General features: G+C 46.2%; 1 protein-coding gene across 1 annotated transcript in view; it reads right to left on the bottom strand.

The window, feature by feature from the left end:
- Positions 1-20,185, bottom strand: part of LOC137348653 (zinc finger protein 721-like) — a 48,224-nt gene that overhangs the window by 18,475 nt on the left and 9,564 nt on the right. Inside the window, exons 3-9 of the mRNA XM_068013916.1 lie at positions 11,546-11,604; positions 9,911-10,189; positions 5,052-5,077; positions 3,551-3,674; positions 2,804-3,440; positions 1,270-1,324; positions 670-802 (exon numbers count right to left, since the gene is read on the bottom strand). Coding sequence (XP_067870017.1) covers positions 670-802; positions 1,270-1,324; positions 2,804-3,440; positions 3,551-3,674; positions 5,052-5,077; positions 9,911-10,189; positions 11,546-11,604 — 1,313 coding nt within the window. The remainder of the gene's footprint in view (positions 1-669; positions 803-1,269; positions 1,325-2,803; positions 3,441-3,550; positions 3,675-5,051; positions 5,078-9,910; positions 10,190-11,545; positions 11,605-20,185) is intronic.

Here is a 20,185-nt window from a genome sequence, read left to right as displayed (position 1 = left end):
GAGATATGACTCATTTGGACATTGGTCCCAGGAGGGGAAGGGTCCAGTTGTCGTGGTTTAGGTGAAGGCCGTCCCAACGTAACAGCTCCCTCCTTCCTCAGTACTGGTACCAGTGACCCATGAATCGAAACACAGTTCTCTCACACCAATCTTTGAGTCATGCATTCAATTCTCTGATCCTACCTATGTCATTGGTACCCACATGCACCACGACAACTGGACCCTTCCCCTCCCACTTCAAGTTATCTGCAGCCCCGAGGAGCTGTCCATAACCCTGACACTGGGCAGGCAACACAGCCTTTGGGACTCATGCTCTCAGCTGCAACGAACAGTATTTCTCCCCCTAACTATACTGTCCCCGACTACAACTACATTCACTTTTGCTCCCCCCACTTGAATAGCCCCTTGCACCACAGTTCCCTGGTCAGTTTGCTCATCCTCTCTGCAGTCCCTACTCTCGTCCACACAAGCTTTAAGAACCTCAAACAAGTTGGACAAGTGCAGGGACTGAGGCTCCTCCAGAGCTATCTTCTGGGCTCCCATACCTGCCTCAATCGTAGTCACACCTTCCAGTCCCCGACCACGGACCAAATTTGATTTAGAGGTGTGACTGCCTCCTGGAACAAAGTGTCCAGGTAACTTTCCCCCTCCTAGATCTGAATCTCGTACTCTAGCTCATCAACTCTGAGCTGAAGTTCCTCGAGCTGCAGAAACTTGCTGCAGATGTGGTTGCAGTGGATCACACTGGTATTCACCAGTTCCCACGTGCTACAGCTGCAACACATCACCTGCCCTGCCATCACTATTGTGTTTTATTTCAGTAATTAGGTTTCAAGTTTAGAAATATCACTGATAATTTGTAGCTATATCAAAGAGTTTAACTAGTCAACCTACAAATTTAATACAATACTTTTATCTCCCAGTACCAGTTTAGAAAGGGAAAAAAAACTTAAAACTCTATCATCTACCTGCTCCCCAATTGATGCCTCCTGGCTTCAGCTCTCAGGTATCACTTTCTCCGGCTCCCTCTCTTGGATCATTGCTTGTTCTGTAAAAGACCAGGACAGCAACTCCTCCCTCACTGCACCAAATTCCCGAGTTCAGCTCTCTGTTTCGCAGGACTCAGTCGAGCAGATCCTCGTGCTGCTTACTTTGTGCATTAGCAAAATCTCCTGTATTTATACTAGCTAGAATTCCAGAGACCCGAGTCAGGCCCTGCTGACCAGGGAACCAGTTCTAACTAACTACCTAAGTAACTAAGTAACTAACTGTGCAGCTGGCACGAGCAGGCAGCTTGTTTACCACTGACGAAGACTGAAAGGAACTACAATTTATTGTTAAAGTCAAGTTAAACACAAAATGCAAATTTGACAAGATTTTAGAAATAGATCAACCTTTGAAATTCCCACACTTACCAAATTCCCGAATTAAGCACACTGTCACGCAGCACTCAGTCGTCGTTCTGTTACATTAATCCAGGGGCCGTGAGTTCGAATCCTGACATGGCAGTTTGAGAATTGGAAGTCGAAATCTGGAAATACAAAAGCTGGTTGTCAGTAGAAGTGACCATGAAGCTGCTGGATTGCCTAAGAATGTTCATTTATACAGCATCTTTCCCGACCTCAGGGCGTTCAAAAGTGCCTTGCAGCCAATCAAACATCTTTAAAATGTACACTCACTCTTGTGATGTATGATAACATGGTCAGCCCAAGCTGCGCATAGCAAGATCCCACAAACAGCAAAGGGATAAACGACCAGATAGTCCACTTTTATGAAACTGGCATAAAATTGGTGCGTTAATGCCCCTAGATGGCTGGAAACCTGCCGTCCTTACCTGGTCTGAACCTGTATATGTGACTGAAGTCTTACACTAACATGGGTGACTATTAGAAAAGCAGAATACTGTGGATGCTGGAAATCTTAAATAAAAACAAGAAATGCTGGAAATACTCAGCAGGTCTGGCAGCATCTGTGGAGAGAGAAGCAAAGTTCACGTTTCATGTTCTTCAGAACATGGTTGACTATTAACTGCCCCTGTGGCACAGTGGTTAGCACCGCAGCGTCACAGCTCCAGCGACCCGGGTTCAATTCTGGGTACTGCCTGTGTGGAGTTTGCAAGTTCTCCCTGTGCCTGCGTGGGTTTCCTCCGGGTGCTCCAGTTTCCTCCCACATGCCAAAGACTTGCAGGTTGATAGGTAAATTGGCCATTATAAATTGCCCCTAGTATAAGTAGGGAAATATAGGGACAGGTTGGGATGTGGTAGGAATATGGAATTAGTGTAGGATTAGTATAAATGGGTGGTTGATGGTCAGCACAGACTTGGTGGGCCGAAGGGCCTGTTTCAGTGCTGTATATCTAAAAGAAAAGTAGCCGAACAAGCCACTCAGTCGTATGAAACCGGTTCAAGGAGGCGGCCGCCCACCACCAGCACCTTCTCAAGGGGCGACTAGGGACAGGGTAATAAATACCAGCTTTACCAGCGATGCCCACATCCCAAGAATGAATTAGTAAAAACTTGCAGCCAGTCCTTTCCTCAAAGGGACTGGTGGAAAATCTGAAGCCCACCCACTGGAGACACCAAAACCCATCCAAGCTCAGTAATTATCAACCAGGTTTTCTCGCACCCATTGCCTCCCCCTCAAAGGCTGTGATATTAACATTTCAGTGTTTTGGGTGACCGCACTGAGAGTGGTGTCCTGCCGAGGAGAGAAGCCGGCTGCCACTCGAGCCCCAGGCTCTCGCCGCGGCCTTGCTCCTGGCTGCTCAGCTCGACGGCCCACCTGTGCCGGCGCGCGCCGTTACCAAGCCCCGCCCCCGCAGCCATGGCAACGCCGTTAACCGTTTCCCGTTCGAACCTCTCGAAGCGGAAAATAAACCCTCCGCGCGCCTCCGACAACCGCCACTCGCGCACGCGCAGCTGCTCCGCTCGGGAGAAATTTCAAACCCCGCCCCCATCTTCGCCATCTTTGTTCGGGGCAAATCTGCACGAACGCGATTAAACCAGGCGAAACGAAGCATCGCAGCCCCGTAGAAAGATGGACGCCACTCCCGAAAAGGACATTTCACAATATTGCTTGTTTTGCAAGTTGGGTGCACCTTATTTGCAATTCTTCTTAGTCGAACTATTATGCAAGTATATTTGAATTTTAATGTTGATTTACTTGTTCCCATTCGTCTCTTCTTCCAAAGATGTCGGAAATCTCTGAATCTGCCTTTGGGGTTTTCAATGGCGGGTTGGTTGACATCCTTCCATCTACAGAAAGATGATGGACTCGCAGCAAACAATCCATTTAAGCCTTCTCTTGGTTTATCTTTATTGATGCTGTGAAGGCCAATCCTAGACAGGCAGGTTCTGCCACAAGTGCTGCAGATGAAGCTGCCAAGTGACGCTGAGTTGTTGTTTTTGACGTTGACGCCTGTTGTGAAGCTGCTGTAGCAACTGGGCATCGTGGTCGTGCAAACCAGTCCACAGGACGTGTCACCATTTCCCTCTTTCGTCAGCTAGTGACTCCGTGGTGCGATAGTCGACATTTGGCCTTCATGTCACACTTGCAAGCAACCTTGAAGCGGAGCTTTAGGCGCCCGACTGGACGTCTGGCCCCGGCTACCTCACCATAAAGAAGGTCCTTGGGTATGCGACTGTCTTCCATCCTGCGGACATGTCTGATCATTCCTATGGAAATGAATGTGCCTTATTCAGACTCTCGGAGCACTGGGTGCGGGCTCGGTGCTGAACTGTATCTGGACCATGCGCAGTGTCACTTTGATCGGAGCTGTGTGAGTGCTGGAGACACTTTTGGAGCAGCTGAGAGCTGGGATAGACACCGACATGTTGCACCACGGACATTTGACAAAATTATTGACTCAGCCATGGACATGGGGCAGTTAAGCTGTGTATAAAGTCTATAGCCAATCTAATGTCGTCAAAACACAGTCCGAATGAAGACACATTTCTACATATAAAGTAGCTAAGCATACAAACATCAATGGAGAGCAGCACAACTGTATTAGGTAGCTAGCAAGCAGAATATTCTGCAATGTCAATACAAATTGCTTTTGTTGACAGAATAGAGCTAGCTGCATCATGTCACAGAGTGGTTGATAGACCTTATTGGATGACCTCTGTGGATTCACTCATTGTCAGGAGTGCAAATTCATCCAATAAATCATGGTACTCAATGAGAGGATTTTTATTGAGGTGAGGCAATAGAAAAATCATCAATAGGAAGACAGACCATTTCTCACAAGACAATTTAACTCATTATGGTCTCTGTTTGTGCAACTTCTCCACCTGCTTGTAATATGTATCTGAAGACAGGGCAGCCAACAAAAGGGCAGCGATCTACAAATTAGGAGAATTTTATAGGGTGAAGCAGATAGTACTTCAGAACAGTCATGTAAAACAGAAAAGTAGAGAGGGACATGAAGGACAGAGATTAATGGTAGGTAGCCAAGACTAGTTTATTCATCTTGACAGGCTCTAAAACCAGGTCCTGGATTCTAAAATACAGAAACAACAGAATCTCTCATGGACAAAAAAGTCATTTGCTCACCAAAGCTAGTGACAAAATTAGATAAACACAATGACAAATAAAGAGTGCCCTTCAGTTCCTCCAATAAAGCGATTCTCTTAAATTCAATTATATCTATATCTCAGTCTATCACTGTCGATTCCGATTCAGCTCTGACAAGATTCATTAACAAAAAATGTTTCTGCAAAAGGTTGAGCAGTTGTGACTGCATGTATTATTCAGTTACAAAATGTTTAGTCACTATCTGTCAGATATTACTCCAGACTAACCAATTTATGTCCAAGCCAAATCTCTCACCTGTTAGCAAAGGTGCACTTTTATTGTGATGCAATTATATGATACAGACAACTTGCAAATCACATTGGCCACTCAGTTTATCTGCCCTCAAACTGGATAGTAAATGAGTTACTGATCTGTGACATACTTGTAAAACTTGTCCTTTAATCCAATTCGCAGCAAAAAAAAAATCAGTTAATGACTGTTTCTAACATGGTCATTGAAACATGATCAATTTTTACTTTGTCTTCCCTGACAGTTTTTAAACCTGCAAATGCAGCATAGATTTTGTTAAGAAATCCTAGCCAGTTCATCATAGATTAAGGTTTATTAAAGCTCTCCATTACATTGTATTTACTAACTATTGTATATGGGGCAGCGTCATCCTGTTTTTGCTAATATCACTCAGCTCCAATACACTGTACTATTGTATTTATGAGGTACTTACAGTGCTGACTTCTGGAGATCCCATGGATTTTCTTGCCTGTTTTCCCCTCAATACAAGTTCAGGAACAACGCAATTCCAAACGGATAGCAGCAGAATTGTGACATTTATATGAATTCAAAAGTCCAATAACTTTCAACATGTCACTGAGTTTGTGTTCCAGGTGAAAGTAATGCATGCCAGAGTGCAGAAATTGGGACATTCCCTGACTGACCTTTGCCATGTTAAAACGAGTTCACAGAACACAAGCCTTTAAGCTTGTGTTTTAAAATAACCTAGCCGAGCCCGAATCGGCCCGGGTCCTTTCATTTTTTCCCGCGCATGACCCTACCATCAGTTAACCTACCTTCCATTTTTCACATTGTTACTTATCTGCACAAGCTTAAGAAAACTGCAACTAAACATTTCTAGTCCAAAAAGTATATTAACATTGGAGCCACTTATCGGAGGTGGTGATAGAGTATTTCCGACCCGGCCTGACCTAACCAGTTCCGAGCCCGAATGCCAGACCAGAAAGAGCGACCTGACTTGACCCATGTCGGCGGGCCCCGTCGGGTTCGGGTTTGGGTCGGGTAGCCATGCTCTCGCTCCACTCCACTGTCTCAATTAACTTTGCAGCGGGTGAGAGTCGGCGAGGTGCAGGGGAGGAATGGGGTGGGTGGAGAGGCTTCAGAAACAGCTGCTCTAGGCCGCAAGCCATTGAATGAGAACCTCCAGATTTTGCTCTTGTTTAAGAATCTTCGGGTTTCGCGTTTGCAGCTCCGGGGCTTTTTATGGGGAACAGGACCGGATAAAAAGTCACCATCTTGACTGAGCTGGGAGCAGAGCGCATGCGCGGCCATCTTGGTGACGACACAGAGAGAGGGCGGGGCTTCAGGGTCCCAGTCAGCAGGAGAGAAAATTATTGACACAAAGAACAAAGAACAGTACAGCACAGGAACAGGCCATTTGGCCCTCCAAGCCTGCGCCGATCTTGATGCCTGCCTAAACTAACACCTTCTGCACTTCCGGGGCCCATATCCCTCTATTCCCATCCTATTCATGCATTTGTCAAGATGTATCTTAAACGTCGCTATCGTATCTGCTTCCACCACCTCCCCTGGCAGCAAGTTCCAGGCACTCACCACCCTCTGTGTAAAAAACTTGCCTCGCACATCCCCTCTAAACTTTGCCCCTCGCACCTTAAACCTATGTCCCCTAGTAACTGACTCTTCCACCCTGGGAAAAAGCTTCTAACTATCCACTCTGTCCATGCCGCTCATAACTTTGTAAACCTCTATCATGTCGCCCCTCCACCTCTGTCGTTCCAGTGAAAACAATCCAAGTTTTTCCAACCTCTCCTCATAGCTAATGCCCTCCAGACCAGGCAACATCCTGGTAAACCTCCTCTGTACCCTCTCCAAAGCTTCCACGTCCTTCTGGTAGTGTGGCGACCAGAATTGCACGCAATACTGTAAGTGTGGCCTAACTAAGGTTCTGTACAGCTGCAACATGACTTGCCAATTTTTATACTCTATGCCCCGACCGATGAAGGCAAGCATGCCGTATGCCTTTTTGACTACCTTATCCACCTGCGTTGCCACTTTCAGTGACTGTGGACCTGTACGCCCAGATCTCTCTGCCTGTCAATACTCCTAAGGGTTCTGCCATTTACTGTATACCTCCCACCTGCATTAGACATTCCAAAATGCATTACCTCACATTTGTCCGGATTAAACTCCATCTGCCATTTCTCCGCCCAAGTCTCCAACCGATCTATATCCTGCTGTATCCTCTGACAATCCTCATCATTATCTGCAACTCCACCAACCTTTGTGTCGCCCGCAAACTTACTAATCAGACCACCAACACTTTCCTCCAAATCATTTATATATACCACAAACAGCAAAGGTCCCAGCACTGATTCCTGCGGAACACCACTAGTCACATTCCTCCATTCAGAAAAACACCCATCCACTGTTACCCTCTGTCTTCTGTGACTGAGCCAGTTCTGTATACATATTGCCAGCTCACCTCTGATCCCGTGTGACTTCACCTTTTGTACCAGTCTGCCATGCGGGACCTTGTCAAAGGCTTTACTAAAGTCCACATAGATAACATCCACTGCCCTTCCTTCATCAATCATGTTTGTCACTTCCTCAAAAAACTCAATCAAATTAGTAAGACACGACCTCCCCTTCACAAAACCATGCTGTCTCTCGCTAATAAGTTTGTTTCTTTCCAAATGGGAGTAAATCCTGTCCCGAATAATCCTCTCTAATAGTTTCCCTACCACTAACGTAAGGCTCACCGGCCTATAATTTCCTGGATTATCCTTCCCACCCTTCTTAAACAAAGGCACAACATTGGCTATTCTGCAGACCTCACTTGTAGCCAATGAGGATGCAAAGATTTCTGTCAAGGCCCCAGCAATTTCTTCCCTTGCCTCCCTCAGTATTCTAGGGTAGATCCCATCAGGCCCTGGGGACTTATCTACCTTAATGCTTTGCAAGACACCCAACACCTCCTCCTTTTTGATAATGAGATGACTGAGACTATCTGCACTCCCTTCCCTAGGCTCATCATCAACCAAGTCCTTCTCTTTGGTGAATACTGATGCAAAGTACTCATTTAGCACCTCACCCATTTCCTCTGGCTCCACACATAGATTCCCATCTCTATCCTTGAGTGGGCCAACCCTTTCCCTGGTTACCCTCTTGCTCTTCATATATGTATAAAAAGCCTTGGGATTTTCCTTAATCCTGTTTGCCAATGACTTTTCATGACCCCTTTTAGCCCTCCTAACTCCTTGCTTAAGTTCCTTCCTACTGTCTTTATATTCCTCAAGTGCTTCATCTGTTCCTAGCCTTCCAGCCCTTACAAATGCTTCCTTTTTCTTTTTGGCTGGGCTCACAATATCCCGTGTTATCCAAGCTTCCTGAAACTTGCCAAACTTGTCTTTCTTCCTCACAGGAACATGCTGGTCCTGGATTCTAATCAGCTGACGTTTGAAAGACTCCCACATGTCAGATGTTGATTTACCCTCAAACAGCCGCCCCCAATCTGAATTCTTCAGTTCCTGCCTAATATTGTTATAATTAGCCTTCCCCCAATTTAGCACCTTCACCCGAGGACTACTCTTATCCTTATCCACAAGTACCTTAAAACTTATGGAATTATGGTCACTGCTCCCGAAATGCTCCCCCGCTGAAACTGGCCGGGCTCATTCCCCAATACCAGGTCCAGAATGGCACCATCCCTAGTTGGACTATCTACATACTGTTTCAAGAAACCCTCCTGGATGCTCCTCACAAATTCTGCCCCATCCAAGCCCCTAGCGCTAAGTGAGTCCCAGTCAATATAGGGGAAGTTAAAATCACCCACCACCACAACCCTGTTACCTTTACATCTTTCCAAAATCTGTCTACATATCTGCTCCTCTACCTCCCGCTGGCTGTTGGGAGGCCTGTAGTGAACCCCCAACATCGTGACTGCACCCTTCCTATTCCTGAGCTCCACCCATATTGCCTCGCTGCATGACCCCTCTGAGGTGTCCTCCCGCAGTACAGCTGTGATATTCTCCTTAACCAGTAATGCAACTCCCCCACCCATTTTACATCCCTCTCTATCCCGCCTGAAGCTTCTAAAGCCTGGAACATTTAGCTGCCAATCCTGCCCTTCTCTCAACCAAGTCTCTGTAATAGCAACAACATCATATTTCCAAGTATTAATCCAAGCTCTAAGTTCATCTGCCTTACCTGTTCTCGCAATGAAACAAATGCACTTCAGACCACCAGTCCCGCTGTGCTCTCCCTGCCTGCTCTTCCTCTTAGTCCTACTAACCTTATTTACTATGTCCTCCTCATTTATTTCACTAGCTGTCCTACTGCTCTGGTTCCCACCCCCCCCCCCCCCCCCGCCACACTAGTTTAAACCCTCCCGAGTGACGCTAGCAAACCTTGCAGCAAGGATATTAGTACCCCTCCAGTTTAGATGCAACCCGTCCTTCTTGTACAGGTCCCATCTGTCCCTGAAGAGAGCCCAATGGTCCAGATATCTGAAACCCTCCCTTCTACACCAGCTGCTTAGCCACGTATTTAGCTGTACTATCTTCCTATTTCTAGCCTCACTGGCACGTGGCACAGGGAGTAATCCAGAGATTACAACCCTAGAGGTCCTGTTTTTTAGTTTACTACCTAACTCCCTAAACTCCCCCTGCAGGACCTCATCACTCTTCCTGCCTATGTCGTTGGTACCGATGTGTACCACAACCTCTGGCTGTTCACCCTCCCCCTTCAGAATGCCCCCTGTCCGTTCAGAGACATCCTCATTGATTTGATTCTCACTCTGCACACGGGCTGGAGAACTGAACCCAGCCAGAGCAGAGGGAGGGAGAAAAGTGGCAGTGGGGGAAAGAAATGGTGCAGATGAGTCTGGATTTTAGCACAGGGAGGAGGGAGAGTGTGTGGGTCGGGGATTTACAGCTTTGGGCAAACAAGAGAGGAAAAAATGTTCCACAGAAACTAGAATTGTCTGTTCTTTTGTAACTTTTGTAAACTCCTTTTACAGGGTATTAAAAGGGGAGGATTTGCAAATAATTTTATTCTCACTCTGCACACAGGTGGTTTCTCACCATCTCTCCTGAAGGTGCTGGTAAGTGCCGGGGTTACTGTTTACATCCCACAGAATTGTTGCAAAAATGGTCTGAAATTGTTGAACTCAGTGTTGAGTCTGGAAGACTGAAGTGCCAAATTGACAGATGGGTTGCTGTTCCTTGAGCTTCTGCTGAGCTTCATTAGAACAGTGTAGGAGGCCAAGGGCAGAGTGGGAGGGGAACAGAGAATTAAGATGACAGGCGACCAGAAGTTCAGGGTCCTGCTGGTGAACTGAACTAGGTATTCCACAAAGCAGTCACCCAAATTGTATTTGGTGTCCTCAGTGTAGAGAAAACTGCATCTTGAACGGTGAATACAGTATACTAAATTGAAAGGGGTGCAAGTAAATCACTGTTGCACCTTGAGGGAGTGTTTGGGGCCTTGGACAGTGAGAAGGGAGGAGTTAAAAAGGCAGGTGTTACATCTCCTACACTTGCATGGGAAAGGGTGTGCTGGATGTGATATAGGTTTGGACCAGGGTTTTGTGGAGGGAACGGGACCACCAGAATGGTGAAAGGAGAGAGGAAGATGTGTTTGGTGGTGGCATCACACTGGAGGTGGGGGAAATGATGCATTGAATGTGGCGGCTGGTGGGATAAAAGGTGAGAACAAGGGTAATCCTATTGTATGTTTGGGACACAGGGAAGGGTGAGAACAAAAGTGCGGGAAATGGAATGGAACAAGGAGGAGGAGGCCTGAGGGAGCTGGTTAATAAACACTGAGTGCAGCCCCAGGTCCCCATATAAAACTGGGAACAGTATCCAATTTACAAACACCCAGTATAGGCCTCAACACCCCGAGTAAGAAGCTAACGGTCCCGCATTTGCACTGAGCAGGGCGGCAGCTGCAGGGCTTCTCCCAGTGACAGGCCCAGGTTAAAGGCTGCCATCTTTATAGGGGGCAATGTGCAGCAGGGCGCATGTGCGGCCATTCTGGGCCAGGAAACAGGAAGAGAGAATATTGTGAATTTCTATCCTGGACTGACAGTGATGGTATTTGTAAACTCCTTTTACAGGGCCTTAGAAGGGAAGGATTTACACGTAGGAATCTCAAACCAAGAGAAATGTTTGTCTCTGCTGAATTTCCATCCTGGACTGACAGTGACAGCTTTTGTAAATGATGAAATTACAGCTGTCGGGAAAGCTTGAACAGGGTGGGGCTTTTCACCTTAGAAAAGGGAAGACTCAGAGGTGATGTGATTGACGTCTTTACAGTTATGCATGATATGGACAGGGTAGATATGAAGAGAATGTTTCTGCTTGTGGGAGAATCCAAACTCAGGGACAATAAATACAAGATAGTTATAAATCCAACAGGAGATATTTCTTCACTCTGAGAGGGGGTGGAATGTGGAACTCGGTATCACAGGAAGTGGTTGAAGAAATGGCTTAGATACTTACAAAAGAAAACTAAATGAGAATATGAGAGCAAAGGCAATAGAAAGATGTGCTGAAAGGCTGAGAGGAAATAGATGGAATGGGAGAAGACACACGTGGGATAGAAACACCGACCAAGACTAGTTCGGCTGAAAGGCCTGTTCGTGCTTGTATATTCTAAGTAATCCAACATAAACTCCTTTTACAGGGGATTAGAATGGGAGAATTCGCAGATGGGAAGCTGAAACCAAACATCATGTGAAGATCTGACAGTAACTCACTTCATCAGGACCTGAATATCATCAGCCTTTGAATGTGGAAGGAGAAATGTTTGTCTGTTCTGTTTTGGGAAAAGATTTCAAACATCAGTGTGACTGGATAAGCACCGAGACACACACACACCCGAGTGAGAGTGTTCCAGTGCACTGACTGTGGAAAGAACTTTAACAAGTTACACAGCCTGAAAAAACATCGCGCCATTCACAGCAGGGAGAAACCATACACGTGTTCTGTGTGTGGACGAGGCTTCAACTGATAGTCCAACCTGGAGAGACACAGGACACCCTCACCATGGAAATGTGGGGACTATGGGAAGGGATTCAGTTACCCGTCTGAGCTGGAAATTCATTAACGCAGCCACACTGGGGAGATGTCATTTACTTGCTCCGTGTATGGGAAGGGATTCACTCAGTCATCCACCCTCAGTACACATCAGCTAGTTCATACTGGAGAGAGGCCATTCACCTGCCTTGAATGTGGGAAGGGATTTACTGTTTTATCAACCCTCTGGTCACACTAGTGGGTTCACTCTGATAAGAGACCATTTAAATGTTCTGATTGTGAGAAGAGCTTTAAAAGATCGAAGAATCTACTGACACACCAATGCACTCACACTGGGGAGAGGTCATTCGCCTGCTCCATGTGTGGGAAGGGACTCACACAGTCAGCCCACCTCCTGACACACCAACTTGTTTACACTGATAACAGACCTTTTAAATGTTCTGACTGTGAGAAGACCTTTAAAAGTAAAAAGGATTTTCTGAACCACCAACGTACTCACACTGGGGAGAGGCCATTCACCTGCTCCATGTGTGGAAAGGGATTTATTCATTCATCCAGTTTCTATACTACATCGGCGAGTTCATACTGGAGAGAGACCATTCATCTGCCTTCAATGTGGGAAGGGATTTTATGCTTTACCACACCTCCGGACACACCAGTGGGTTCATTCTGATAAGAGACCCATTTAAATGTTCTGACTGTGAGAAGAGATTGAAATGCAAAAACGATCTGATAAAGCACCAAAGTACTCACACTGGGGAGAGGCCGTTCAGCTGCACAGAAATTCATCGCTTCATCCTATCTTCTGAAACACCAGCGAGTTCACAAGTGATTGCAGGGATTGGATTCTGCTGTTATTGCTGCTGTTAATCACATTCAGAACTGAATCCTGACTGGAAGCCTGTTTCCAGTTTGGTTTGCACAGGGCTCTGCACTAGGCCGCTTGCTTTTTGTGATATATATCAATCATTTAGACTTAAATGTAGAGACCATGATTAAGAAGTTCGTAAATGATACAAAAGTTGGTTGTGTGGTTGATATGAAAGAAGAAAGCTGTAAATTGCAGGAAGATATCAATGGACTAGTCAGCTGTGCAGAAAATGGCAAATGGAATTCAACCCAGAGAAGTGTGAGGTAATGCATTTTGGGAGGCAAACAAGGCAAGGGAATGCACAGTATAATATACTTTATTCATAAAAATCTGTAAAAAAAAATTACAAAACAGTTCAAAACAGCACCAAGTCGACAAAGGAGATCAGTTTCCTTCAATACAGGAGTGAGTTGCCTCACAACCCTTCCATTTCATTTTACTTGCCATGTACATTTTGCAGCAAACCCATATTTTCTGGATACAGCCCGAGGGGTTTTCCATGGATCCAGCCCCTCAGTTCACCTTGGTGGGGGGACCTCACACAATGGTCTTTCCCCATTGAGCCTTTGCTGCGGCTACTCCAAGCTTTAGTGCGTCCCTCAGCACGTAGTCCTGGACCTTGGAATGTGCCAGTCCGCAACATTTAGTCGTGGACAACTCTTTGCGCTGGAAGACCAGCAAGTTTCGGGCAGACCAAAGGGCGTCTTTCACCGAATTGATAGTCCTCCAGCAGCAGTTGATGTTTGTCTCGGTGTGCGTCCCTGGGAACAGCCCGTAGAGCAAAGACTCCTGTGTTACAGAGCTGCTTGGGATGAACCTCGACAAAAACCACTGCATCTCTTTCCACACTTGCAAAGACACATTCCAGAAGGAGGTGGGCAACCGTTTCTTCCCCACCACAGCCACCACGGGGGCATTGTGTGGAGGGGGTGAGACTTCGGGCGTGCAGGAAGGATCTGACGGGGAGGGCTCTTCTCACCACCAGCCAAGCTACATCTTGGTGCTTGTTTGAAAGTTCTGGTGATGAGGCATTCCGCCAAATGACTTTGGCGGTCTGCTCGGGGAACCATCCGACAGGATCCACCGTCACCTTTTCCTGTAGGGCCTTGAGGACATTCCATGCAGACCACTGCCTGATGGATCGGTGGTCAAAGGTGTTTTCCTGCAGAAACTTCTCCACGAGGGATAGGTGGTACAGCACAGTCCAACTGGATGGAGCGTTCTGCAGCAATGTGACCAGGCCCATCCTTCGCAACACCGGGGACAGATAGAACCTCAGTACGTAGTGACACTTGGAGTTTGCGTACTGGAGGTCTACACACAGCTTGATGCAGCTGCACACGAAGGTAGTCATCAGGATGAGGGCCACGTTGGGTACATTTTTCCCGCCCTTATCCAGAGGTTTGAATATGGTGTCCCTCCGGACCCGGTCCATTTTGGATCCCCAGATGAAGCGGAAAATGGCTCGGGTGACCGCCACAGCGCAGGAGTGGGGTATGGGCCAGACCTGCGCCACGTACCGCAACAACGTGAAGCCCTCGCACCTGATGATCAGGTTCTTACCCACAATGGAGAGAGATCGCTGCCCCCACATTCTCAGCTTGCAGCTTGGCTACTCGCTCCTCCCAGGTTTTGGTGCACACCCCAGCCCTTCCGAACCATATCCCCAGCACCTTCAGGTAGTCTGACCTGACGGTGAAGGGGACAAAGGATCGGTCAGCGCAGTTCCCAAAGAACATGAAAATAAAAGCAAAATACTGCGGATGCTGGAAATCTGAAATAAAAAGAAGAAATGCTGGAACCACTCAGCAGGTCTGGCAGCATCTCCGATGAAGGGTCACTGACCCGAAACGTTAACTCTGCTTCTCTTTCCACAGATGCTGCCAGACCTGCTGAGCGGTTCCAGCATTTCTTCTTTTTATCCCAAAGAACATGGCCTCGCTCTTGCCGTGGTTAACTTTGGCTCCCGAGGCCAGTTCGAACTGGTTGCAGATGTTCATCAGTCTGCGCACAGACAGCGGGTCCGAGCAGAAGACGGCAAAGTCATCCATGTACAGGGAGGTTTTAACCTGAGTGCCTCCACTGCCTGGGATTGTCACCCGTCTTATGCTCGCATCCTTCCTAATAGACTCAGCAAAGGGTTCAATACAGCAAACAAACAAGGGCTAGAACTGCATAAAACACTAATTAGACACTCCACAGCTAGAGAACTGTGTACAGTTCTGGTCACTACATTTGATCAACTTTATAGTAAGACCAGTTCAATTAATTAGCATAAAACTAAAGCAAATTTAATAATTTATCATAATTACAGTCAGCATTCAATTAATCAGGTTGAGGGGATAAAGTTAAATAACAAGGGATAGTGAGAATAAATGGTTTTGAATTTTTCAGTAAATTAAAATCTGAGCTATACAGATCATAAGAGTTCAGTAAGATATTTAAGTTAACTCCCGATAAAATAAAGTGACATCTGCACAAAGGAAGCAACTGACCAATGAGTAGCTGATGAGTCTTTATTTATTTAAATCTTCAGTTTATTCCAGTTAAGTCAATTTATAGTCTAATAAATAAAGGCATGGCAGGGCATCTCAGTCCAGTGGAGGGAACATCCTGTTCCATGTGGAAACTTGAGGACACTTCTCGTGTCCCGGACAACCACATATGCAGGAAGTGTCGTCAGCTGGAGCAGCAGGAAGCAAAGAGTAATGGTCAAGAGATGTTTTTGTGACTGGAAGGCTGTTTCCAGTGAAGTTCCACATGGTTTAGTACTTTATCAATAGGTTCTTCTTCTTTGGCCTCCTTGTCTTGAGAGACAATGGGTAAGTGCCTGGAGGTGGTCAGTGGTTTGTGGAGCAGCGCCTGGAGTGGCTATAAAGGCCAATTCTATAGTGACAGACTCTTCCACAAGTGCTGCAGAAAAATTTGTTTGTCGGGGCTGTTACACAGTTGGCTCTCCCCTTGCGCTTCTGTCTTTTTTCCTGCCAACTGCTAAGTCTCTTCGACTCACCACACTTTAGCCCCGCCTCTATGGCTGCCCGCCAGCTCTGGCGATTGCTGGCAACTGACTCCACGACATGTAATCAATGTCACAGGACTTCATGTCGCGTTTGCAGATGTCTTTAAAGCGGAGACATGGACGGCGGGTGGGTCTGATACCAGTGGCGAGCTCGCTGAACAATGTGTCTTTGGGGATTCTGCCATCTTCCATGCGGGTCACATGGCCAAGCCATCTCAAGCGCCGCTGACTCTGTAGTATGTACAAGCTGGGGATGTTGGCCGCCTCGAGGACTTCTGTGTTGGAGATACGGTCCTGCCACCTGATGCCAAGTATTCTCCGGAGGCAGCGAAGATGGAATTAATTGAGACGTCGCTCTTGGCTGACATACGTTGTCCAGGCCTCGCTGCCATAGAGCAAGTTACTGAGGACACAGGCTTGATACACTTAGACTTTTGTGTTCCGTGTCAGTGCGCCATTTTCCCACACTCTCTTGGCCAGTCTGGACATAGCAGTGGAAGCCTTTCCCATGCGGTTGTTGATTTCTGCATTAGAGACAGGTTACTGGTGAGAGTTGAGCCTAGGTAGGTGAACTCTTGAACCACTTCCAGAGCGTGGTCGCCGATATTGATGGATGGAGCATTTCTGACGTCCTGTCCCATGATGTTCGTTTTCTTGAGGCTGATGGTTAGGCCAAATTCGTTGCAGGCAGCCGCAAACCTGTCGATGAGACTCTGCAGACACTCTTCAGTGTGAGATGTTAAAGCAGCATCGTCAGCAAAGAGGAGTTCCCTGATGAGGACTTTCCGTACTTTGGTCTTCGCTCTTCGACGGGCAAGGTTGAACAACCTGCCCCCTGATCTTGTGTGGAGGAAATTTCCTTCTTCTGAAGACTTGAACACATGTGAGAGCAGCAAGGAGAAGATCCCAAACAGTGTAGGTGTGAGAACACAGTCCTGTTTCACGCCACTCAGGATAGGAAAGGGCAGGCGCTGCTATGCTGAATTGTGCCTTTCATATTGTCATGGAATGAGGTGATGATACTTAGTAGCTTTGGTGGACATCCGATCTTTTCTAGTAGTCTGAAGAGACCACGTCAGCTGACGAGGTCAAAGGCTTTGGTGAGATCAATGAAAGCAATGTAGAGGGGCATCTGTTGTTCGCGGCATTTCTCCTGTATCTGACGAAGGGAGAACAGCATGTCAACGGTCGATCTCTCTGCACGAAAGCCACACTGTGCCTCAGGGTAGACTCGCTCGGCCAGCTTCTGGAGCCTGTTTAAAGCGACTCGAGCAAAGGCTTTCCCCACTATGCTGAGCAGGGAGATTCCATGGTAGTTGTTGCAGTCACCGCGGTCACCTTTGTTTTTATAGAGGGTGATGATATTGGCATCGCGCCTGTCCTGAGGTACTGCTCCCTCGTCCCAGCACAGGCAAAGCAGTTCATGCAGTGCTGAGAGTATAGCAGGCTTGGCATTCTTGATTATTTCAGGGGTAATGCTGTCCTTCTCAGGGTCTTATCAACTTTATCAATATCAATGTCAGTATATATCAATGATTTAGACTTTAATGTAGGGGGAATGATTACGATGTTTACAGCCTTGTGATTGATACTGAGGCAGAAAGCTGTAAACTGCAGGAAGATATCAATGGACTGGTCAAGTGAGCGGTAAGTGGACAAATGGAGTTCAATCCGGAGAGATGTGAGGTAATGCATTTGGGGAAGGCTAACAAGGCAAGGGAATACAATATTACTGGTAGAATATGGAGAAGTGTAGAGGAACAGAGAGACCCTGGAGTGCATGTCAACAGATCCCTGAAGGTAGCAGGCCAGGTAGATAAGGTGGTTAAGAATGCATACGGGATACTTTCCTTTATTAGCCGAGGCATAGAATATAAGAGCAGAGAGTATTTATAGCACTTTCTGTTGATAAAGCATCACAGACCTAAAACATTGACTCTTTCTGCCCCCACAGATGCTGCCAGAACGACTGAGTATTTCCAGCATTTTCTGTTTTTATTACAAGCGCAGCGAGGTTATGCTAAACCTGAATAAAACACTAGTTAGACCACAGCTGAAGTATTGCATACCGATCTGATCACCGCATGACAGGATAGATGTGATCACAGCAGAGAGGGTACAGAGGAAATTTATGAGGATGTTGGCAGGAATGGAGAATTTTAGCTATAAGGAGAGATTTGATAGCCTGGGGTTGTTTTCTTTGGAACAGAGGAGGCTGAGGGGATTTAATTGAGGTGTATAAAATTATGCAGGGCCAACACAGAGTAGATAGGAAGGATCTATTTCCCTTAGCAGAGATGTTAATAACCAGGGGGCACAGATTTAAAGTAATTTGTAGAAGGATTAGAGGGGAGTTGAGGAATTCTTTCACATGGAGGGTGGTGGGGTCTGGAATTCACTGCCTGAAAGGGTAGTAGGGGCAGAAACCCTCATCACATTAAAAAGAATAACATTTGGATGTGCATTTGGATTTCTGTAACCTACAGGGCAATAGACCAAGAGTTGGAAAGAGGGATGCGGCTGGATAGCTCTGTTTTTGGCCAGCATAGATATGATGGGCCAAATGGCCTTCTTCTGGCCTATGTATTTTCTGTGTTTCTATTGTGACAGTTGGGGATTATTTCTGATGATGTTAATAAACCTACTAACTGGGCTTGTGTTTAATATTCTGGATAGATTTGAAATAAATCAGCTTTGTTTGAAACACACGGTTATAGATTTTTGTCTTTCCCACCTGAGTGTTTAGCATCACCAGACTGGAGCTCAGAAAGGACAATCTGGTGGGAGGATCGTACGGCAGGAACAGAACTTCAGCCTGGACACAGTCCTTCAGGGTCACACTGAGAGGGGCAAACGGCACTTTGGTCTTTCTCGTCTCTCTTCACTGACAACAAAGTCCCTGTGTGGGTTAATCCTGAGGTGTGTAAGAAATGTGTCCCAGCTGCTCTCGTCCATGGTTCAGAGCTCCTGGGCACAGAACAGGAGGCTTCTTTACAACTGTGTTTAGAATCAGGAAGAACAATGGTGAATGCTGGAAACATGCTGTCAAATCAGAGATTGGTGTAAAACTGTGATCTGATCCTGACTGAAAAGTAATTATTTTACAAAGATTTAACACGTTTGTGTGACAGTCCTGAGTCCATCATTTTAAGACGGGTTTTAACTCATTTAAAATAAACCCATTTAAAATAAATAGATTAACGTTTGCATTAAAATAGCAGACAGAGGAATTTGCAGGATCCTGTTAGCTGATGGCACAATCACACAACAGACATTTGCTTTCTTGATAATAAAGAACCTGCAGTGTTTTTCCAGGAATTTCCTGTTTTATTAATGAGTGTTAGATACCAGAAAATGTGCAATCCGGAACATCCACGAGGGTGCGATCTCGACAGTTACTTTGGAATCACTCCCGCTGTGAAACTCCACCACTGATTCTGCTGAAGGTTGTAGGTTCAGGGAGTGGGGCCTCCAGGAGTGGACTGTAAGGAAGCTGGGTTTCAGTATCCTGACAAATAAATGGTGAGGAACCAGAGGAATCCTTACTAAGGAACTGTCTGGGGGTTTTAGCTGCCAGTGTAGGTCTAGGGGTGAATGATGCCTGACTCCCCGAATTGTCTCACATGCAACCCAGTTTGGATCAAGACAAATTCAGGAGAATTGGGACAAATGTCACCCACAATTAAGGGAGTCAAAAGCAGCTATTTGAGAAGCTAAGAAATGGTGCACAATTGTGGTAATAATAGTAAAAGCTTTTCCAGCTCCATCAGGAGTCGGAGACAAGGTAATAGAGTTACAGAGAATTACAGTGAGTACATAGAGTTACATCGAATCAACAGCAGTGATTCTCAAAGTGTTTTAGTTGAAGGACTCCTTTTCAAATGGATAAGTAATCACAGACCCCACACCTAAATTATACTATAAACTCCTTGTTCATTTACATTTCTGAATGTAATGTTCATCAGTGTCCTGTTAAAGGGACTTGCAGGAACATTTTCCAGGACTGTCCAATAAAGTGAACATTGATGTGATTGGTGATGTGAAAACTTTTATCCTCCCTTCAGCTGAAATGTAACCCGGCAGGAAATATCCACTGAGTCTCATTGTAAAATTAATTGAACAATTAAAATGATACATGTGAGTGTTAATTCAGCTTTATATCACCTCCCAGTGGGACTGTCCTGTCCTGTTGGTGCTGGGTCAGGCCCTGTCCAGCTCCACCAGCCTCGATAACATGGGCCAACTCAACATTCATGTCTGAGAAAGACCATCCCGGATCTGCTTTGCTCCAAATTAAATTTCATGTTTTATATTTCACTCCTGGGAACAGTTTATTGAGGATAGGATTATCATTACAATGCCAACACATACTGTATCCACCCAACATTCTCCTGGGACTCACCATCGTATTGCAGTCGGGATCATGTATCTATGAAGGGGAGGTTGTTGTCCTGTCTGGACCACCCTGAG

Source organism: Heterodontus francisci, chromosome 34 (genome assembly GCF_036365525.1).
Source record: "Heterodontus francisci isolate sHetFra1 chromosome 34, sHetFra1.hap1, whole genome shotgun sequence".
NCBI classification, from domain to species: domain Eukaryota; kingdom Metazoa; phylum Chordata; class Chondrichthyes; order Heterodontiformes; family Heterodontidae; genus Heterodontus; species Heterodontus francisci.
The sequence above is the reverse complement of the archived record's forward strand: the minus strand, read 5'-3'. Positions and strand labels throughout refer to the sequence as shown.